We start from the raw sequence: 17709 nt of genomic DNA on the forward strand, positions 1-17709 counted from the left end.
GAATGTGTGGGATCAGGGCACTGCTTTGGGGCCATGCTGGGAACTCTGGTGGACTAAAAGACAAAGCCCAGGCGCTGTTTCCAAAGGAACCCCAATGAAAGGGGGACACTGGAAAGATGGGTGGACAAGTCCTGCAATGGAACTCTGTGTGTGCAGCCTCATTTTCTCTTTTAGTGCCCACAGGAGAGGGGGCAAACAGTGGGGGTTGGGACCCCAAAACTGTTCAGGGGGGAAATGGGGGATTGAGGGGACAATGGGAATATGGAAGGAACAGGGAGAAGGGTGGAAAAGGGGGGGTGGTCTGGTGGGTCGGATGGTCTCATGGGGGTCTTTGGGCACAGAGGCGTTGGGAAAGGGGGGTGGCCCCCCTGAGCTCCCAACTTCCTGTGGGGTGCTGGATCAAATCTCAGCCTTGGATTATGCCAACACTTTCAGTTTAGAGGAATTACAGAGGTGTAACTGAATCATTTTTGTCCTCTAGGTTAAATGATGGTAAACCAGATCTATTGAGAGAAATTAATTTATTTAGGGTTCCAAATGATCAGACAAAAGATCTTCATCAGAATTACTTAGTGCACAATATATACACTAAAACTACCAGGAGTACAGGATAAGATAGGACAGTGCTCTACACTAAAGCAATTGTTGAAGCAATTCTACCCAAGCTGGCACAAAACCTGTAATTCCTAATTACGGTTGGATGGAACTCCCCCAGACCAACATTCATGGAGAGAGATCTCTGCTCTCAACCTCCAGCAGTGACCTTGGGGGGTCTCCAGCCAAGGTAGGAATCTCCACACACCCCCCAAGAAGGGTTCTGTTGGAAGAAGCTGCCCTTGGGAAAGGGGACTGGTCTTTTCTCGTCAAAAGGGATGGACTGACAGTCACTGGTCTCAGGGGTTGCCTCACCATCAGGGGCTTCATTTGGGGTGGAAGCAGCAGCCAAAGTTCTTCCTGCACTCGAGGTACTGGAAGGGCTTCTCTTACTGGTGGGTCCGTTGGTGTCTGGTCAAGCCAGACCTGTTGGTGAAACTCTTCCCACACTCCCCACACTTGTAGGGCCTCTCCCCGGTGTGGATGCGCTGGTGGGTGACGAGGTGGGAGTTCAGTTTGAAGCCCTTCCCGCAGTCGGTGCAGCGGAAGGGCCTCTCATCCGTGTGCGTCCGCTCATGCAGGAGGAGAGCTGAGCTGGTCTGAAACCTCTTTCCACATTCCAAGCACTTGTAGGGCCGTTCCCCGGTGTGGATGAGCTGGTGGGTGCGGAGGCTGGAGCTCTGCCTAAAGCTCTTCCCACATTCCCCACAATTGTACGGCCGTTCCCCAGTGTGGATGCGACGGTGTTGGATCAGGTGGCAGTTCCTCTTGAAGCTCTTGAGACACTCCCCACACGTGTAGGGCCGTTCCCCAGTGTGGATGTGCTGGTGTCTGAGCAGGTCTGTGCTCTTCCTGAACCTCTTCCCACATTCCAAGCACCTGAAGGGCTTCTCCCTGCTGGGAGGCTGCTCAGGGACCACCAGCTCAGAGCTCCCCCTCAAGCTCCGGCTGCCTTCCCGGCACAGGCTGGCTCTTTCCTCCTCAGAGCACCCTGGGCTGGCTTTGGAGCCCCTCCTGCGGGGGGATCTCCGGCCCTTTTCCTCCCCGCTGCCTTCCTGCGCCGGGGAGCCCTTCAAAACGGCCTCTCCCACCAGGGTCTCACGGGGGGATTTGTCCTCCGGGCTCTCCCTCCTCAGCTCGGGGCCTGGGGCAGGAAGCAAGAAGGACAGGCAGGGGATTTGCCTCCGGCCCACAGGGAAGGCCAAGGACATCCCCCCAACTCCGGCCCCGGCAGGACGGCGGCGCCAGCGGGGTTGTCCTGCAGCCGGGGCCATGCTGGGCTGACAGAGCCAGCACAACACCCGCCCAAAGGGACACTGACTTCCTCCTCACCTGCCTGGGGGGCCCAAGGCATCTTCCTCGCAGCCTCCTCCTCCATCCGCCCAAGCTTTGGGAAGGACAAATCCTGATGGGGGGGAAAACAAGGGCTGAGCGCGTTGGCTTGGGGGTTCCTCCTGCCCAAGTCCATCACTAGAACTCACTGGACATCCTGTGTCCATAAAAACCTCCAAAACACCAAGACTCAGCCCAGAAAAACCCAAATCATCGAGATTCAGGCAAAAGCCTATAAGAAAGAGTGAGAAGACTCCTGCCCCCCCAAACTGAAAAAAGTTGAGATTCACCTAAAAAATACTCTAAAATATGAAGATTAGCCAAAAAAAATTCTCCTAAGATTTCCCCTTCTCTGGTTTCCCCCCTCTAGGGTTCAGAGAGTCTCCCCTGTCTGGGATGCTGGGGGTTCTACCTAGAGATGCTGGGAGTGTTGGGGATCCCAAGGCTCCCTTTCTCCTCTGATTCTCGCCTTCGGGATGCTGCATTCCCAGAAATTCCCCCTCTCCAGGTTCTCCACTTTGTTGTCCTAGGGGATCCCAGGGGTCCCCACTGTCCAGGCTTCCCCTTATCCGTGCCCCCCCTCTCCAGGCTCTCAGGGCTCTCGAAGCTCCTCCCTATCTCCAGCCTCCCTCACTCTCCAGGAATCAAGGCATGGGGACACCGAGGCACCCCCACGGCAACCCCGCTCCCGCTCTCCCCACTCCCCTCAGTCACCCCTCCCACCCCTTTCCCATCAGGCCCCCAAACCCCGGCTCCCCCCAGCTCCCTTTGGGGGTGACCCACCCGCTCTTTTCACTTCTCTCTGTACAAAATTGCTTCCCAATATCCAACACCTCCAGGGACGCTGACTCCACCCCCTCCCTGCCCAGCCCATTCCAAGGCCTGATTACTCTCTCAGCAAAAAATTGCTTCCTAATATCCAACCTAAACCTCCCCTGGCACAGCTCAAGACCCAGCCCTCTTGTCCTACTGCTGCTTCCTGGCAGAACAGCCCCACCTCCACCTGGCTCCAACCTCCTGGCAGGGACTTGCAGACAGTCAGGAGGTCTCCCCTGAGCCTCCTCTTCTCCAGCCTCAACACCCCCAGCTCCCTCAGCCTCTCCTCACACCACTTGTGCTCCACTCCCTTCCCCAGCCTCACTGCTCTTCTCTGCTCCTGCTCCAGCCCCTCCAGGGCCTTCCTCAGCTCAGGGGCCCAGAGCTGGACACAGCACTCCAGGGGTGGCCTCACCAGGGCTCAGTCCAGCCCAACAATCCCTTCCCTGCTCCTGCTGACACACTCTTCCTCACACAGGCCACCAGCCATTGGCCCTCTTGGCCACCTGGCCACACTCTGCCTCCTCTTCAGCTCCCTGTCCATCCCCACTCCCAGCTCCCTTTCTGCCTGCCTGCTCTCCAGACACTCTGGCCCCAGCCCGGGGGGCTGACGGGGCTTCTTGTGGCCAAAGGGCAGGACCCGGCCCTTGGCCTGCTGGAACCTCATCCCCTTGCAATCAGCCCATGGATCCAGCTGGGCCAGGTCCCTCTGCAGAGCCCTCCTGCCTTCCAGCACATCAACACACCCCCAGCTTGGGGTCACCTGCACATTTGCTGATGAAATGCCTGGTTCTGCAGCAGCTGCAGATGCTCAAGGGGCAGCAGGACCAAGTCAGGGGCCTGGGGGGGCTTGGGGGGCTTTGGGGTCCAGGAGGGTCCTGGGGGAGCTGGGGAGGGGCTTTGAGGATTGGGGGTACAAACCAGGAGAGACCAGTACAGACCAGGACAGACCAGTACCTCCTCACTGCTCCCCAGATCTCTCCTGGAGCTGGACCACGTTGTCCTGGGACACCTGAGCCCCCCCAGTGCCCTCCCAGTACAGCCCAGTGCCCCCAGTACAGCCCACTGTGTTCCTGTCCCAGGGTGCCAGGTGATCCCTCTTTGAGGGGGGCTATGGGAGATCTGGGGGGATTTGGAGGGGTTGGATGGAGATTTGGGGGCTTTGAGAGGCATTGGTTGCATTTGCGAGAGTTAAAAGGGTCTTGGGGGCATTGGGGGGTCAAAGGTATCTGGAGGGGAGGAAACTAAATGAAAAAAAGGAGGTTGGGGGACATTTAGTGGGGGGTAATGGGGCCTAGAGGGGGAGAGGAGTGGCTTCCCTACGAGCAAGTGAGTCCTGAGACCCCCTTCGTGTCCTCAAGACTCTTTTGGTGTCTCCAACTCCCCCCTTGGCACCCCCAATTTCATTGTCCAAAAATCCCTCACCACTGTCCCCAAACCCCATCCCTGATGTCCCCAACCCTCCATCTCACCCCAGGAACCCCCCTGAACCCTCTGACACCAAAAACGCCCCCCCCCTCCTGCTCACAGAAAGGCCAAGGGCATCTGGGGACATGTTGGGGACAGTCTGGGGGCTTTGTGGGGCACTGGGTGATTACTGGGGGATACTGGGACACACTGGGGGGAACCAGAGGGCATTGGGAGGACTGGGGGGGTTAGTGAGGGACACTGGGAAGGCACTGGGGGGGACCTGGGGCACACTGGGGGGCACTGGCAGAGAACTGGGGAGTTACTGGGGGATTACCAGGACACACAGGGAGACACTGGGAGGTTACTGGGCCATACTGGCAGGTTACTGGGTGCTCACTGCAGGATCACTGGGCCATACTGGGGGCAGTGGGAGGTCACTGGGACACACTGGCTGGCCACTGAGGGGGTTACTGGGCCATACTGAGGGTCACTGGGAGGTCACTGGGATATACTGGGGTCACTGGGATCCCCTTACCCGGATGTGGCACATCTCCCCCTCCGGATTTTGGGGGGCATCCCTAGGACCCCTCCCCTGGGGGCTGGGGGACCCCTTGAACTCCATTGCTGGGCTTTAGGGGACCCTGTAAAATCCTTTCAAAACCTCTGAAATCCCCCTTCGACCCATCAAAACTATCTCCAGGTCCCTTCAAATCCCCTCAGAGATCTCATCCCTGCCCAGCACCCCCCAAACCCTCTCAGTGACCCGCAAAACCCACCTGGGACCCCTCAAGCCTATTCAGGGACCCCCAATCCCCCCCACGGGCCCTCCAAACCGTCTGGGACACCTTAAACCCCCCAGGGACCCCAAAACTGCCTCAAGGTCCCCGCAAAGCCTCCCAGGAACCCCAAACCTCCCCAGAGAGCCCCAAAGCCCACCTGGGACACCTCAAATCTTCTCAGAAAACAAAACCCCCATCAGAGCCCCCCAAAACCCTCCAGGGACCTTCAACTTCCCCCCCGAGTCCTTTCAGGGACCCCTCAAAACGGCCCCGGGAACCCCCGAACTCCCCTGCTAAACCCCCCCGAGGCCTCCAGCCTTTCCACCCACACCCGCGCTCCCCGCAGCCCCCGAGGGGATCCCCAGACCCCGCTCTCGCCGCCCCCCCGCCAACTCACCCAGCGAAGTGCAGCGGCCGCAGGCGAGTCCTCCTCACTCCCGACCACGAGGCCAAAATGGCGCTCGCTCCGCGCGCCCTCCGCCTTTACAGACCCGCCCCGCAGCCAATCAGCGCGCGGCCACGGCCCCTGCCCGCCCCCCGCCTGCGCGGGGCATTGTGGGAGTTGTAGTCCTTGCGGCGAGGGAGGATCGGACGTTTTGTTTTTTTGTTTTTCTGTCTTCTTTTATTTTCTCTTTTTTCTTTCTTTTTTCTTTCTTTTTTCTTTTCTTCCCCTTTTTTCTCTCTCTTCTTTATTTTTTCTCTTTTTTCTTTCTCTTTTTTTCATTTTTTCCTTTTTTTCTTTCTTTTTTTTTCTCTTTTTTTTTTCTCCTTTTTCTCTTTTTTCTCTCCTTTTTTTTTACTATGTTTTTTTCTTATTATTTCCATTTCCTTTTTTTTTACATTGTTTTCTATCAGTTGTACTTTCAAGGAAGATTTATACTCAGATCAAAACAATCTCCAGGTACATATCTTACAACAACAGATAATCTGCCATTGTTCCAGGTTCCTGAGAACTTCCCAGATCACAAACACTGAGACACCAAGGGTGGAAACCAAGCAACTGTATCCTGTCCCTCGCCACAGCCTTCAATCCACACCCAGCCCTGGATTTCTGCAAAGCCGCTGGGCAGGAGCAGGAGATGGAGCTGGTGCTCGGCGGGAGGGGCAGCAACAACAAACCCGTGTCTTTGGAACAGGGGAAGGAATTTAGTGCTTGAGGGGTTACATTCCACAGGCTCCCCTGGGGATCAGCTTATGCTGGGACAGTGAGAACAGCAAGAACATTCCTAATAAAAATGCCCGAGGGAAGGGAGCGGAGGGGGAGCAGGGGCAGGAAAAGGAAGCAGAGCGATGGAAGATGGGCTGGGGCGGTCGGGGCTGGGGGAAGGCAGGCTGGACAATGCCTTGTTTGGTCCAGCAGCTGGACCAGCTCCAGGGCAGGTGTCGGGGCAGCCTCTGCCACAGGGACATGGACAAACAGACCCTACAAAAGCTCTCAGAGGGGTTGGGGGCTCTGGGCGGGGCTGCGCTCTCGCCTCAAGCCAGGATACCCCAGGGCAGTGGAACAGCAATTCCTGTCAGCTCCCAGCAAAGATTACTGGGGTTTGCACCGGGGAAATATTGACGCTCCAGCTTCTTCTTCTCTTTTTAGAACTTTGAGCTTGCAGTCGGGTAGAAGGGCTGGTGGGGGAGTGGGAAGAGACCCACTGAGGGACACATCTCATCCCTCAGTTAGATGGAGCTAAACCCCTGATCTTGCTTAGGAAGAGCTGCTGATGCTCAGTTGTCTTCTTTCCCTTCTGCTTCAGTGGGATATTACATTTCCCTGCAGTATTAGTGATAGAATGCTATGTCAGCTGGAATGTTTTGGTTCTTACAGAAAGCATCAACGGATTTTAAGGAAGGTTTTTTTACATAGGTGAGACCTCCAAAAAAACCAAAAACCCCAAAGGTAATATAAGTGCAGAATAAAGTGAACTTTGGAGTTTTCTTTTTAATTCTTGGGTAGAAAAGCCATCCCAGTTAGGGACAGCAATTTATTGCATTGCTGAAATAAAACCAACCAACCAACAAACAAACAAAGAAATCTGACTTTGTTCTCTTTCGGATTTGTTTTTGATCATAAGAATCCTTCTAGTGAAAAGGGCTAATTTACTCTTTCTAGAGGAATGTTTTAAGTGTGATTATCACAATATCACAGATGCTGAAAAGGTCTAAAATAGGACATGGACCTTGAACGTGTTCCTGTGTTTAGGATGTGGTGCTTAACATTCAAGAAACAATAGAACTGCAACTCATTTATTAAGGTATAATCTCAAAATGTTCACTCTTGCTCTGTAAAGACATCCACAAGGATTGTAGAAAGCTTGCAGTATCCCATGAAGTACATGTGGTATTTTATCAGTGTAAATATAAGATTATACTATATATATTTTTTATATATATTATATATATATATACACTTATATTATATATAAGATTTTCAAGATTTCTGCTGGCAGTACTCCATAACTAAAGTAAGTTTTCCCTTTGGTGCTGCACTAGTTTATGATTTAATTGTTACTGACATTCCACCAGTCACATTATTAGCTTCACCAAATGAAAGGGAAATAATCCTGTATTAATTAAAGAGAGCAACTGAATTCCCTCAGTCATCTTATCCTTGGCTGTCTGAGACAGTGATGCACTTCAGCTTCCCTAAAGAAACTTCCACCAAAAAAGAGCTTGGGGTGATAGTGAGAGATCCAGATTGAAGGGTGTGCCTGAATTATCTTTAGGGAGGAGACCTTTTTTCGTGGGTGACAGGCAATGTGCCTGTGGCTCTCTTTTTCTTTCTGGGTTGTTTTTCCCTTTCTTTTTGTCAGAGGCTTTGGAAAAGGTGTTTTGTCAAGAGAATAATATTCATTTATAGCCATGTGAACAGTTTCTATCCTATACCAGTGAAGGCAGTCACCTAAATACCCAGACCCATGCTTTTGAAAATAAAACACGGAGAAAATATGGAGTATTTGTTTGAGACCAGATAAACTGAATGTAGTTCAGTAACACGGTAAGGCAATTGCTGTTATTGCACAGAGACATTTCTTTGTATGCTGGAACTGAGGGTAGCAGCAAAAACTAAAATCCTTGCTCTGTGTATTTGTGAACACACTGTGGGTAAGTTCAAAGGAGCATTCAGAGATTGTGTTGTGTGAGCCTTTTTCCCTAAGATCAAAACAAGGAGTAATTATTGCTAAATCCAGCAGATGGCTTTTTCTCTTTATTCCCAATCACTGATTAAAGAAACATAACTCAGATGTGATCTCACTCTGTGCTCCAGTGACATTAACATTAGAACAATATTGTCACTGTCTACTGGTCTCCTGTGCTCCTCACTGGCAGGCACTTGGTGCACCCCTGGATATCCTGCTAATGAGGTAAAAAACTAACCCTTCTAAGGTTCCAGATTTTCCTCATCCGTTTGGACACAGTTGGACAAACTGGACCAAATTATTACTTGAAAGCCATCTGCTGGATTTAGCATTAATTACTCCTTGTTTTGATCGTAGAGGAAAAAAGCTCACACAACACAATCTCTGTGGGCCCAACAGAGAAAACCTCCCCAGGGTCTTGTTAGAGCACAAACCTGCAAACAGGGGTGACAGGTCAGAGAATCACAGAATCATCAAGGTTGGAAGAGACCTTCCAGATCTTCGAGTCCAACTGTCAACCCAGCACCACCAGAATCACCCCTAAACCCCATCCCAAAGTGTCACATCCAGATGCCACCCGAATGCTTCCAGAGACTCCACCACCTCCCTGGGCTACTTGTTCCAATGCCTGAGCACTCTCCCAGTGGAAAAAAGATTTTTGAATATCTAATATGAACCTCACCTGATGCAATTTAAGGCCATTTCCTCTCTTCCTGTCACTAAAGGCTTTGCAGAAGAGACCGACCCCCACCCCACTAAAACCTCCTTTCAGGTCATTGCAGAGAGCAATGAGGTCCCCCCTGAGCCTCCCCTTCTCCAGACTCAACCAGCCCAGTTCCCTCAACCGTCCCTCAGCAGACATGTTTTCCAGAGCCTTCCCCAGCTCCGTTCCCTTCTCTGGACACGCTCCAGCCCCTCAAGGGCCTTTTGGCACTGAGGGGCCAGAACTGGACACAGCACTCCAGGTGGGGCCTCCCCAGTGCCCAGCACAGAGGGGCAATCAGTTCTCTGCTCCTGCTGGCCACACTCTTCTCCACAAAGGCCACCATGCCCTTGGCCTTCTTGCCCCCCTGGGCACACTCTGCCTCATATCCAGCTGCTGTCAAGCAGCACCCCCAAGTCCCTTCCTGCTGAGCAGCTCTCCAGCCCCTCTGCCCCCAACCTGGAGTGTTCCAGGGGGTTGTTGGGAGCCAAGGGCAGGCCCTGACACTTGACCTTATTGATGCAGCCTGTCCATATCCCTCTGCAGAGCCTTCCTGCCCTCCAGCACATCCACACTCACACCCAGATCAGTCAGTCTCCCAAACAGGACAAAGTCTGACCACCAGCAGTCCAGGGTGTCAGTTCTGCTGCCCCCTCCTTCCTCCACCCAGAATGGAAAACTCCATCATTTTGGGGTCTCTGTGCCCGTCGGCTCCGACCACCACATCCCCCACCAGTCACAGAATCATGGAATGGTTTGGGTTGGAAGGGACCTTCAAGAGCATCTCAGTCCAACCCCCTGCCATGGGCAGGGACACCTTCCACTAGACTCAGAGCTCAGAGCCCCATCCAACCTGGCCATGAACACTTCCAGGGATGGGGCAGCCAGAACTTCTCTGAGCAACCTGTGCCAGGATCTCACTACCATCACAGTCCAGAAATTCTTCCTAATATCCCATCTAACCCTTCCCTCTCTCAGTGTGAAGCCATTCCCCTTGTCCTGTCACTCCAGGCCCTTGTCCAAAGTCTCTCTCCATCTTTCTTGTTGGCTCCCTTCAGGCACTGCAAGGCCACAATTAGGTCACCCCAAAGCCTTCTTTTCTCCAGCCTCAACAATCCCAATTCTCTCAGCCTTTCCTCACAGCAGAGCTGCTCCATCCCTCTGATCTCCTTGCTGGTCCCCTCTGGACTTTCTCCAACAGGTCCATGTCCTTCCTGTGCTGGAGCCCAGAGCTGGAGGCAGCTCTGCAGGGCTGACAACATTACAACCATGTGTGTTCCAGCAAGGACACTGTGGAACCTCCTGGAGTAAAGGGGCCATTGTGACACTGTAGGGCCTTCTGGAGCCAAAGGAACCCTGGGACACTGTGGAATCTCATGGAATCAAGGCAGCATTGTGACAATGTAAAAACTCAAGGAATTAAGAGGCCATTGTGATACTGCAAGGCCTCATGGAACCAAAGTAACCCTGGGACACTGTGGAAACTCATGGAATCAAGGGGCCATTATGGTGCTCCAGGGCCTCATGAAATCAAAGGAATCCTGGGACACTGTGAAACCTCATGGAACCAAGGGTTCATTGTGCCATGAAGGGCCCCATGGAACCAAGGGAACCTCGAGACATTTTGGACCCTCATAGAATCAAGGGGCCACTGTGACACTGAGGAACCTCGGGGACTCAGAGGCCACTGTGACACTGTAGGACCTCATGGAACCAAAGGAACCCTGAGACTTTTCAGAACCTCATGGAATCAAGGGGACACTGTGACACTGCAGAGCGTGAGGGAGACAAAGGGACCTCGGGACACTGTGGACCTCAAGAAATCAAGGGCCCATATTGGCACTGTGGAACCTCAGGGAATCAAGGGGCCATTGTGACACTGCAGGGTCCCATGGAACCAATGGAATCCCTGTGACACTGTGGAACCTCATGGAAACAATAGGCCATTCCTCATGGAAACAATAGGCTCATGGAACCAAAGGATTCTTGGGACACTGTGGAATCTCATGGAACCAAGGGCCCACTGTGATATGTGGGGCCTCCTAGAACCAAAGGAGTCCTGAGACATTTTGCAAACCCATGGAATCAAGGGTCCATTATCACACTGCAGACCCTTACGAAGCCAAATGGACCCTGTGATTCTGTGGAACCTCATGGAATCGAGTGGCCATTCCCACCCTGTAAAACCTCATGGATACTCTCAGGTTCCCATTATTAAGAGACACCTCTGCCTAAATTCAGCTGCAAAGGAGACCATGTGCCAAAGTCAGCAGTCCAGGTTTGATTTAACAGTAAATAGGAGGGAGAGAAAGAGAAAGAAATGGAAAGAGAGAGAAGAAAGGGGTGGTGGGAAGAGAGTGAGGGAGAGACAGAGATGAAGTAAATGTATCACACCATGGAGATCCCTGACATTCCCACTGGTCCTTCTTCACCCTGCTCTGCTCGGTGGAGGGTCCCCAAGTTGTGCTTCTGGGCTATCACTTTTATACAGCCCAAGCCCCGGGTATTCAGGGGGGTAGATGCTGTTCCCACAGCTTGGGCTGGCACGTCTACAAAGACTTGCTTCCTTTCCCACAGTTTGCCACGGTGGGAGTTTTGCCCGCTGTGCTTCCAGTCTGCAGGTGGGAATCTTTGTCTGGATGGGTTCCCCAGACCTGCCTTACCAGCCCTGGCTTCCTGTTGGGGCTGTCTGCTCTTTCCCACACTCTGCACAGTGCAATTCTGTCCTGGGGGCTACTTCCAAAGCTTCACCTCTGTTTAGGCCTTGGAATTAAAGGCCTTCCTGTTTGCCACCAGTGCTTATGTGTTGTGGTGCCTCATGGGATTTTCCTGCTTTGACAGTGTTTTGAGACAGTTCATTGTGCCCTCCAAGTCCTTCCATGTGCACCCACCCCCCCCACTCTCACCAGTGTCTGGCCCTCCAAAGAACACAAGCCCTGATGATTTGTAGCTCCCACTCCAGTGGTTGGCACTTGGAGCTCCCTCCGTACCCAGAGCTCAGAGCTCCCTTGTGCCAGAAAGTTTAAAGAGATTGTGCCTCATTCTGCCAAGACAACCCTTGGAAAAAAGTGTCCCTCTGTGTTTCCTGGGATAAGGGAACTCTATTGTCATCTCCCAAAACCTTGGAGAGGTCCCAGAGATCTCCCAGAAGGGAATTTGGGGCCTCAAGCACATGACCCGTATATAGAGGCTGAGGACTCAGGGGTCAGTGGTGTGAAGATTGAGGACAGTAGAGGAGTAGCCTGAGAGGTCTGGAAGGGGGTTGTCAGAGGTGGTGGAGCTTTTCTTCCTGTCAGAAAACAGCCTAAGAAAGAACTAGTGCCACCAAAGGCAGCTGGGGGGGCCTAGACTGATGACAAGAAGGAAGAACTTTCCCTCTGAGGTCAGTGTTGTGGTGCAATATGTCACAAAGAAGGAGTCTGGATGAGCCCAAGGCTTTGTGTGTGCAGGAAGAGCCAGGGAGGACGCAGAGATGTCAGTGCAGGAAGGTGCCAGCCAGGTGGGGCAGCCGGGGGCATGACGACAGCCTGCAGGGAAAGGGGCAGGGCATGGACACCGTAGGACAGCCTGGGCTGGAGAGGAGACAGGCATGGGGAGAAGCTGAAAGGCCCTGACACAGCCACCTTCTGCAGGCCTTTGGCCAGGGCTGCTGTCTGTGCCCCTGATGCCAGGAGGAGGGGAGTGGCCCTTGCAGCCCTGGGGCCTCATGGCCTCCTTGTCCCTGCTCAGCAGCCTGGCAGGTGCCACCCCATGGTCCTGCCCTTGGCATTGCACATCCCACATCCCAGTGCCCCAGGAAGAGCCCTGAGGAATGAGGCAGGGACAAGATCTGCCTTCCCAGGGGCTGGGGGTCAGGGCTTGGTCCTCTGGATTAAGGACACAAGTCAAGGTTTATTCAGCATCAGAGCCACCTTTCCCTTGCTTGTCCATCCTTGTCATCACTGTCTGCAGTTTTCTGCTCTAACTGGAACCTGGGGACACTTTCTCAGTTGTGTCCCTCAGTGAGACTCATTAGCACTAAAGGAAACTTCAGTGTTTCAATCTCACTTTGACTTCTTGAGAAGTTGTTTGAACTTCCTCTCAGGGACTGAGTCTCATGTAAACAAAACCAAACCCCCTGAGGGTCATGAAATGCCTGGGGCTGTTGCTGTGCTGCTGAGCTGGGCCGGGCTCCTGGCACACAGGGAGCTCCTGGCAAGCAAGAAGAGCTTCAAAGAGACAGCTCTGCTGGTGAGCAGCTCCTCTGCACAGCCCAGCAGGGCTGAGGGCACTGCCTGCAGCACCCAGGGCACGGCAGAGAAGGCAGAGAGATGAGAGGCAACCTGGGCTGGGAGGTGACTGAGCTCTCACTACTGGAGAAACTTTCCCAGGATTTGAAAGAAGAATTCTCTGGCTGTAGGAAAGTTCAACTTGCCTTCCTGGAGGCATCTCCTAAAGCTGGCACATCCCACAGCTTCCAGGATCTTTCAGCAGGACTCTCCCAGTTGCTGCAGTGCAGGGGAAGTGGCCACATGGCAGAGCAGGGCAGGAGCTGCAGGCAGCAAGGGCAGAGAGGAGAAAGGAGCAGGAGGTTCAAGGGATCCTGGGCTGGGAGGACAGGGCAGAGCTGCTCAGGGCAGGAACCTTGCCAGCCCTTTGCCACGGTCAGGCTGTGGCTGCAGAGCAGTGCAGGTGAGTTCCTGCAAGTGCCTCTCCCAGCTGCCAAATGGCAGCAGTGGCAGGAGCTGTCAGGATGGCTCTGCTGGATTTGCTGGGGTGCAGCAGGAGAAGCTGCTGCAGAGCAGGACTTGCTGCTGCCCCATCAGAGGCCCAGGGCCAGAAGGTTCCCTGTGGCAGGGCTGGCTGTGGGGTGGGAAGGTGGGGGTGCAGCCAGGGGTGCCCAGGGCTGTGGGGCAGAGCAGGGTCCTGCCCCCAGGGCTCTGTGTGCTGGGGCAGGGACTCTGCTGCCTGCCAGGGTCAGCTCTCAGCCCGGCCAAGGAGCTGCCACGGCCCTGCAGGGAGAAGGGGTGGGTGGAAGGAGTGACCCCTCAGGGCAGGGCAGGGCTGGGCAGGGCCCTTCAGCTGCAGGCTCAGGGCTCCTCACAGCTTCAGCTCCACCTCCTCCATTTCCAGGGGCCCTTCTCAGGAAGCACATCCCCCCAGAACACCTCCCCCTTCCCAGCCACCGCAGGCTGTCTGGGATCTGCTCTGCAGCCCCTGCCCAGGCAGAGCTGCCCCTGGGCACTGGGCTGGGGATGGCTCTGGCAGCACTGGCAGGGAGCTGAGCTGGGCACAGGCAGGGGCTGCTGGCAGGAACAGCTCCTCACCCAGAGACAGGCAGGCAGGGACAGGGAGCTGCTGCCACAAGGGCTGGGCAGGGGGATGGGGGCCCCTCCCTGCTGTCCCTGTGGCACAGACCCCTTCCCTGAGCAGCTCCTGCCTGGGCTCCTTTCCCAGCCTAAGCAGAGCCTGTGCCCTCAGGCCCACGGGGGCTGGGCTGTGCATTGCCCTGCAGCAGCCAGAGCCCAGGCAAGGACAAGGCCCTGATTTCCAGCTGTCTCTCTGTGTCCCTCCTCCCTTGGCAGCAGCACTGTGGCATTTCACTGCCATCCCCTGCTGCCTGGGCTCTCCTTGTTCTCACTGGCTTTTCTGAGCCACTGTGGGGTTTGAGGCTGCGGGGGCAGATTCCTGTCCAGACACAAACTCTTTGGGTGTTGCTGTGGGGATGTGTCTGTGGGAGCCAAGTGCCCAAGTGCCCTCCAGGCACCTTCAGGGTCTTCAGCTGTTTGCCTGGGTGTCCTGCAGGGCTGCAGGTGCCCTCCAGAAGGGCACAGCTCTGCCATAGGATCTCTGTGCTGCACAGGATCCCCATGGAGAAAACTCATCAGTGCTAAATCCATGGAAATGCTCTGGGCAGCTGTACTTGGGAGCTGCAATGATCCCTCTGCGTGGCAGTCTAGGAGGAGAAAGATGCGATCCTAATCAGGCATCCTGAAGAAGGCAAGGATTCTTTCAATCTGCTCTTTGAACCAGGATTCCTCTGCTCCCAGAAGTGCCTTGTTTCTTTTTTAAGGGAATTCCTAAGGGCCATCCCCCTTCAGGTCCAAGCTGCCAGCCAGGGGCAGCTGTGAACAGGAAAGATGGCCAGCTCTCGTCTCTGCAACAAGAGACCATCCCTTTGCCTCTCAGGACTCACAAGATTTCCCTTGGAGCACATTAGAAATGTCAGAGATTTCAACCATCCAAACTCACTCCTGGCAAGAGGAACTGGAACAAAATCAAGTCCCCCAAATCCCCTCCCTCTGTTCTGCCCTTGGGCAAACTGTGACCAGCAGTTCTGGAAACACTTTGATACATCACAAGTACATTTAATTGGAGGTCACCCTGTGCTCCAAGTTGCCTCTCACTGCACAGCAAGAAGGATTCCTCGGGAGCCCATTCCAGGGTCCCTGCTCTCAGTGCCCCCTTCAGCCAGCAAAACTCAGAGCTCAGGGAGAGGGATGCAGAGAGATCTTCCTGAAAAGAGGCCCTGAATGCTGAATTGCTGAGACATGCAAGATGTTTTGCTGATTGAGTCTGGCCTAATTCAGTTCTGCCTTTTTTACCTCAACAGAAAACCATACCCTGAGGCAGCAAATGTCCAACAGCAGCTCCATGGCCCAGTTCATCCTCCTGGCATTTGCAGACAGGCGGGAGCTGCAGCTCCTGCACTTCTGGCTCTTCCTGGCCATCTCCCTGGCTGCCCTCCTGGCCAACGGCCTCATCCTCAGCGCCGTAGCCTGTGACCACCACCTGCACACCCCCATGGGCTTCTTCCTGCTCAACCTCTCCCTCACAGACCTGGGCTGCATCTGCACCACTGTCCCCAAAGCCATGCACAATTCCCTCTGGGACATCAGAACCATTTCCTACCATGGATGTGCTGCACAGGCCTTTCTGCTTGTCTTCTTCATTGGAACGGAGTTTTCCCTCCTCACCATCATGTGCTACGACCGCTACGTTGCCATCTGCAAACCCCTGCACTACGGGACCCTCCTGGGCATCAGAGCTTGTGCCCACATGGCAGCAGCTGCCTGGGCCACTGGGTTTCTCAGTGCTCTGCTGCACACAGCCAGTACATTTTCCCTGCCCCTGTGCCAGGGCAATGCCCTGGGCCAGTTCTTCTGTGAAATCCCACACATCCTCAAGCTCTCCTGCTCACACTCAGGCTACCTCAGGGAAATTGGGCTCATTGTGGTTATTGCCTGTTTAATGTTTGGTTGTTTCGTTTTCATTGTGTTCTCCTATGTGCAGATCTTCAGGGCTGTGCTGAGGATCCCCTCTCAGCAGGGACGGCACAAAGCCTTTTCCACGTGCCTCCCTCACCTGGTCGTGGTCTCCCTGTTCCTCAGTACTGCCACATTTGCCTACCTGAAGCCCCCCTCCATCTCCTCCCCATCCCTTGACCTGGTGGTGTCAGTTCTGTACTCGGTGGTGCCTCCATCACTGAACCCCCTCATCTACAGCCTCAGGAACCAGGAGCTCAGGGATGCCATAAGGAAAATGATGACTACATGTTTTTTGAGAAGCAATAAACTCCATCTTTTCTTCTGCAGAACACTCATTGTATAACTCATTTTGGGCCCAGCCTGCCTTCTAAAGCTTTTAATAGTGGTGGTGGTGGTGGGGATTTTCCTGTTTTTTTACTTCTGTTGATGTCATTAAGACTGAAATTTTATTCGTCATCCCATATAGAATTCACTGTCTATCTCTTTTTTCTTTTTGACCCACGAAATATACAAATCAGGAATCATGCTTTGTGTGCATTTAAACAAAATAAAAGTTTGTGCAGAAAGATATTTGTCAAACAACCTCCCTGTGTTAGTTTGTACATGAGGAATCACAACCTCTAAGTGTAAGAAAGGACACAAATTCTTTTTTCCAGATTCTTCCTCAAGACCTCCCCTGAAGCTGGAGGGCATTTCCACGTTTGCAGATGTAGAGAGGAAAAGAGTCCCAGCACTGCCAGGGAGCACCAGCACTGGGTCTGTTCAGAGCTGCTCTCTTTGCACTCCCACCCTCTCCTTTCCTGTCCGTGCCCAAGGCCTGAGTGCTCTGGCAGCTCAGTCACTGTCCTGCTGTGGGTCAGGCCTGTGAGCACAGGCAGGGACAGGCCCTGGGCACTGCTGGGACAGGGCTGGGCTCCACAACAGCAGTTCCAGCAGCAAAGGGGTTCCCCTCCAGGCACTTCCTGAAGGCTGAGGTCTGTTCTCAACACTGGTATCGAGAAGAAGTCCAAGGATTAGACTCTCCAAAGTCTTGTTGCTTTGCTTGTTTCTCATGGAGACAGTGCAGTGAGGTCAGGGACCCACTGGGACTGCAGGGACTGAGGGCTGGGTCAGATGTTGTGTGTTGGTGGCCGATGGCCAATGGAGGTGACAAATGGTCTCCAAGTCACCTGCCTGGGGCTCTGCAGCTTGTGAGGGCTCTGATGGCAGGTGAGGACTTGTCTGTAGGAACTCAGGAAGTGCAGGAGAGCACAGAGGATCTGCAGGGACAGCCAATCCCATCCAGTCAGCAGGGAATGGAGCCCTGGAGCAGAATCCTGCCCAGGGTGGAGTCACCCAGAGATCAAGTACTAAATCTTGCTGTGAAGGGGCAAACAGAGCTCTGCAAGCCCAGGGGACACAGCAGGTACAGGGAAAACTCTTGCAAGTGACTTGTGTTCCCCTCAGTGAACTTCCACAGGTGGATCAAGAGCAGCCCCCAAAGCCATGTCCCAGCTCTGGAACAAGGCAGGGCCCCTCTGAGCCCCCTCCATGGCCACACAGGAGCGTCTGTGGGACGTGGTCAGTGGCAGGGAGCACCATCAGCTGGCTCTGCCTCCCAGCTGGTCCAGCACAGCCAAAGGCTCTGAGATGTCTCAGGGTTCCTTTGGTTCTATGAGGCCCTGCAGTGTCACAGTGGCCCTTTGAGTCCATGAGGT

The 17709-nt window shown here is 54.1% G+C and overlaps 2 protein-coding genes and 1 pseudogene across 2 annotated transcripts in view; 2 read left to right on the forward strand and 1 right to left on the reverse strand.

Moving 5' to 3' along the window:
* The window catches only part of LOC127474831 (zinc finger protein 271-like), a 279141-nt gene extending 277221 nt beyond the window's left edge, over nt 1-1920 (reverse strand). The window contains exons 1-2 of the mRNA XM_051796134.1: nt 1453-1920; nt 1016-1284 (exon numbers count right to left, since the gene is read on the reverse strand). Coding sequence (XP_051652094.1) covers nt 1016-1284; nt 1453-1868 — 685 coding nt within the window. The 5' untranslated portion in view covers nt 1869-1920. The remainder of the gene's footprint in view (nt 1-1015; nt 1285-1452) is intronic.
* Nucleotides 1-17709, forward strand: part of LOC127474811 (zinc finger protein 208-like) — a 1297692-nt pseudogene that overhangs the window by 467419 nt on the left and 812564 nt on the right.
* Nucleotides 15381-16372, forward strand: LOC127474878 (olfactory receptor 14C36-like). The gene has a single exon (XM_051796199.1). It carries the CDS (start codon nt 15381-15383, stop codon nt 16353-16355), a length of 975 nt encoding a protein of 324 aa, XP_051652159.1. The 3' UTR covers nt 16356-16372.

This window comes from Manacus candei, unplaced genomic scaffold (assembly GCF_025592945.1).
Source record: "Manacus candei isolate 608988 ecotype Guabito, Panama unplaced genomic scaffold, ASM2559294v1 h1tg000045l, whole genome shotgun sequence".
NCBI lineage: Eukaryota > Metazoa > Chordata > Aves > Passeriformes > Pipridae > Manacus > Manacus candei.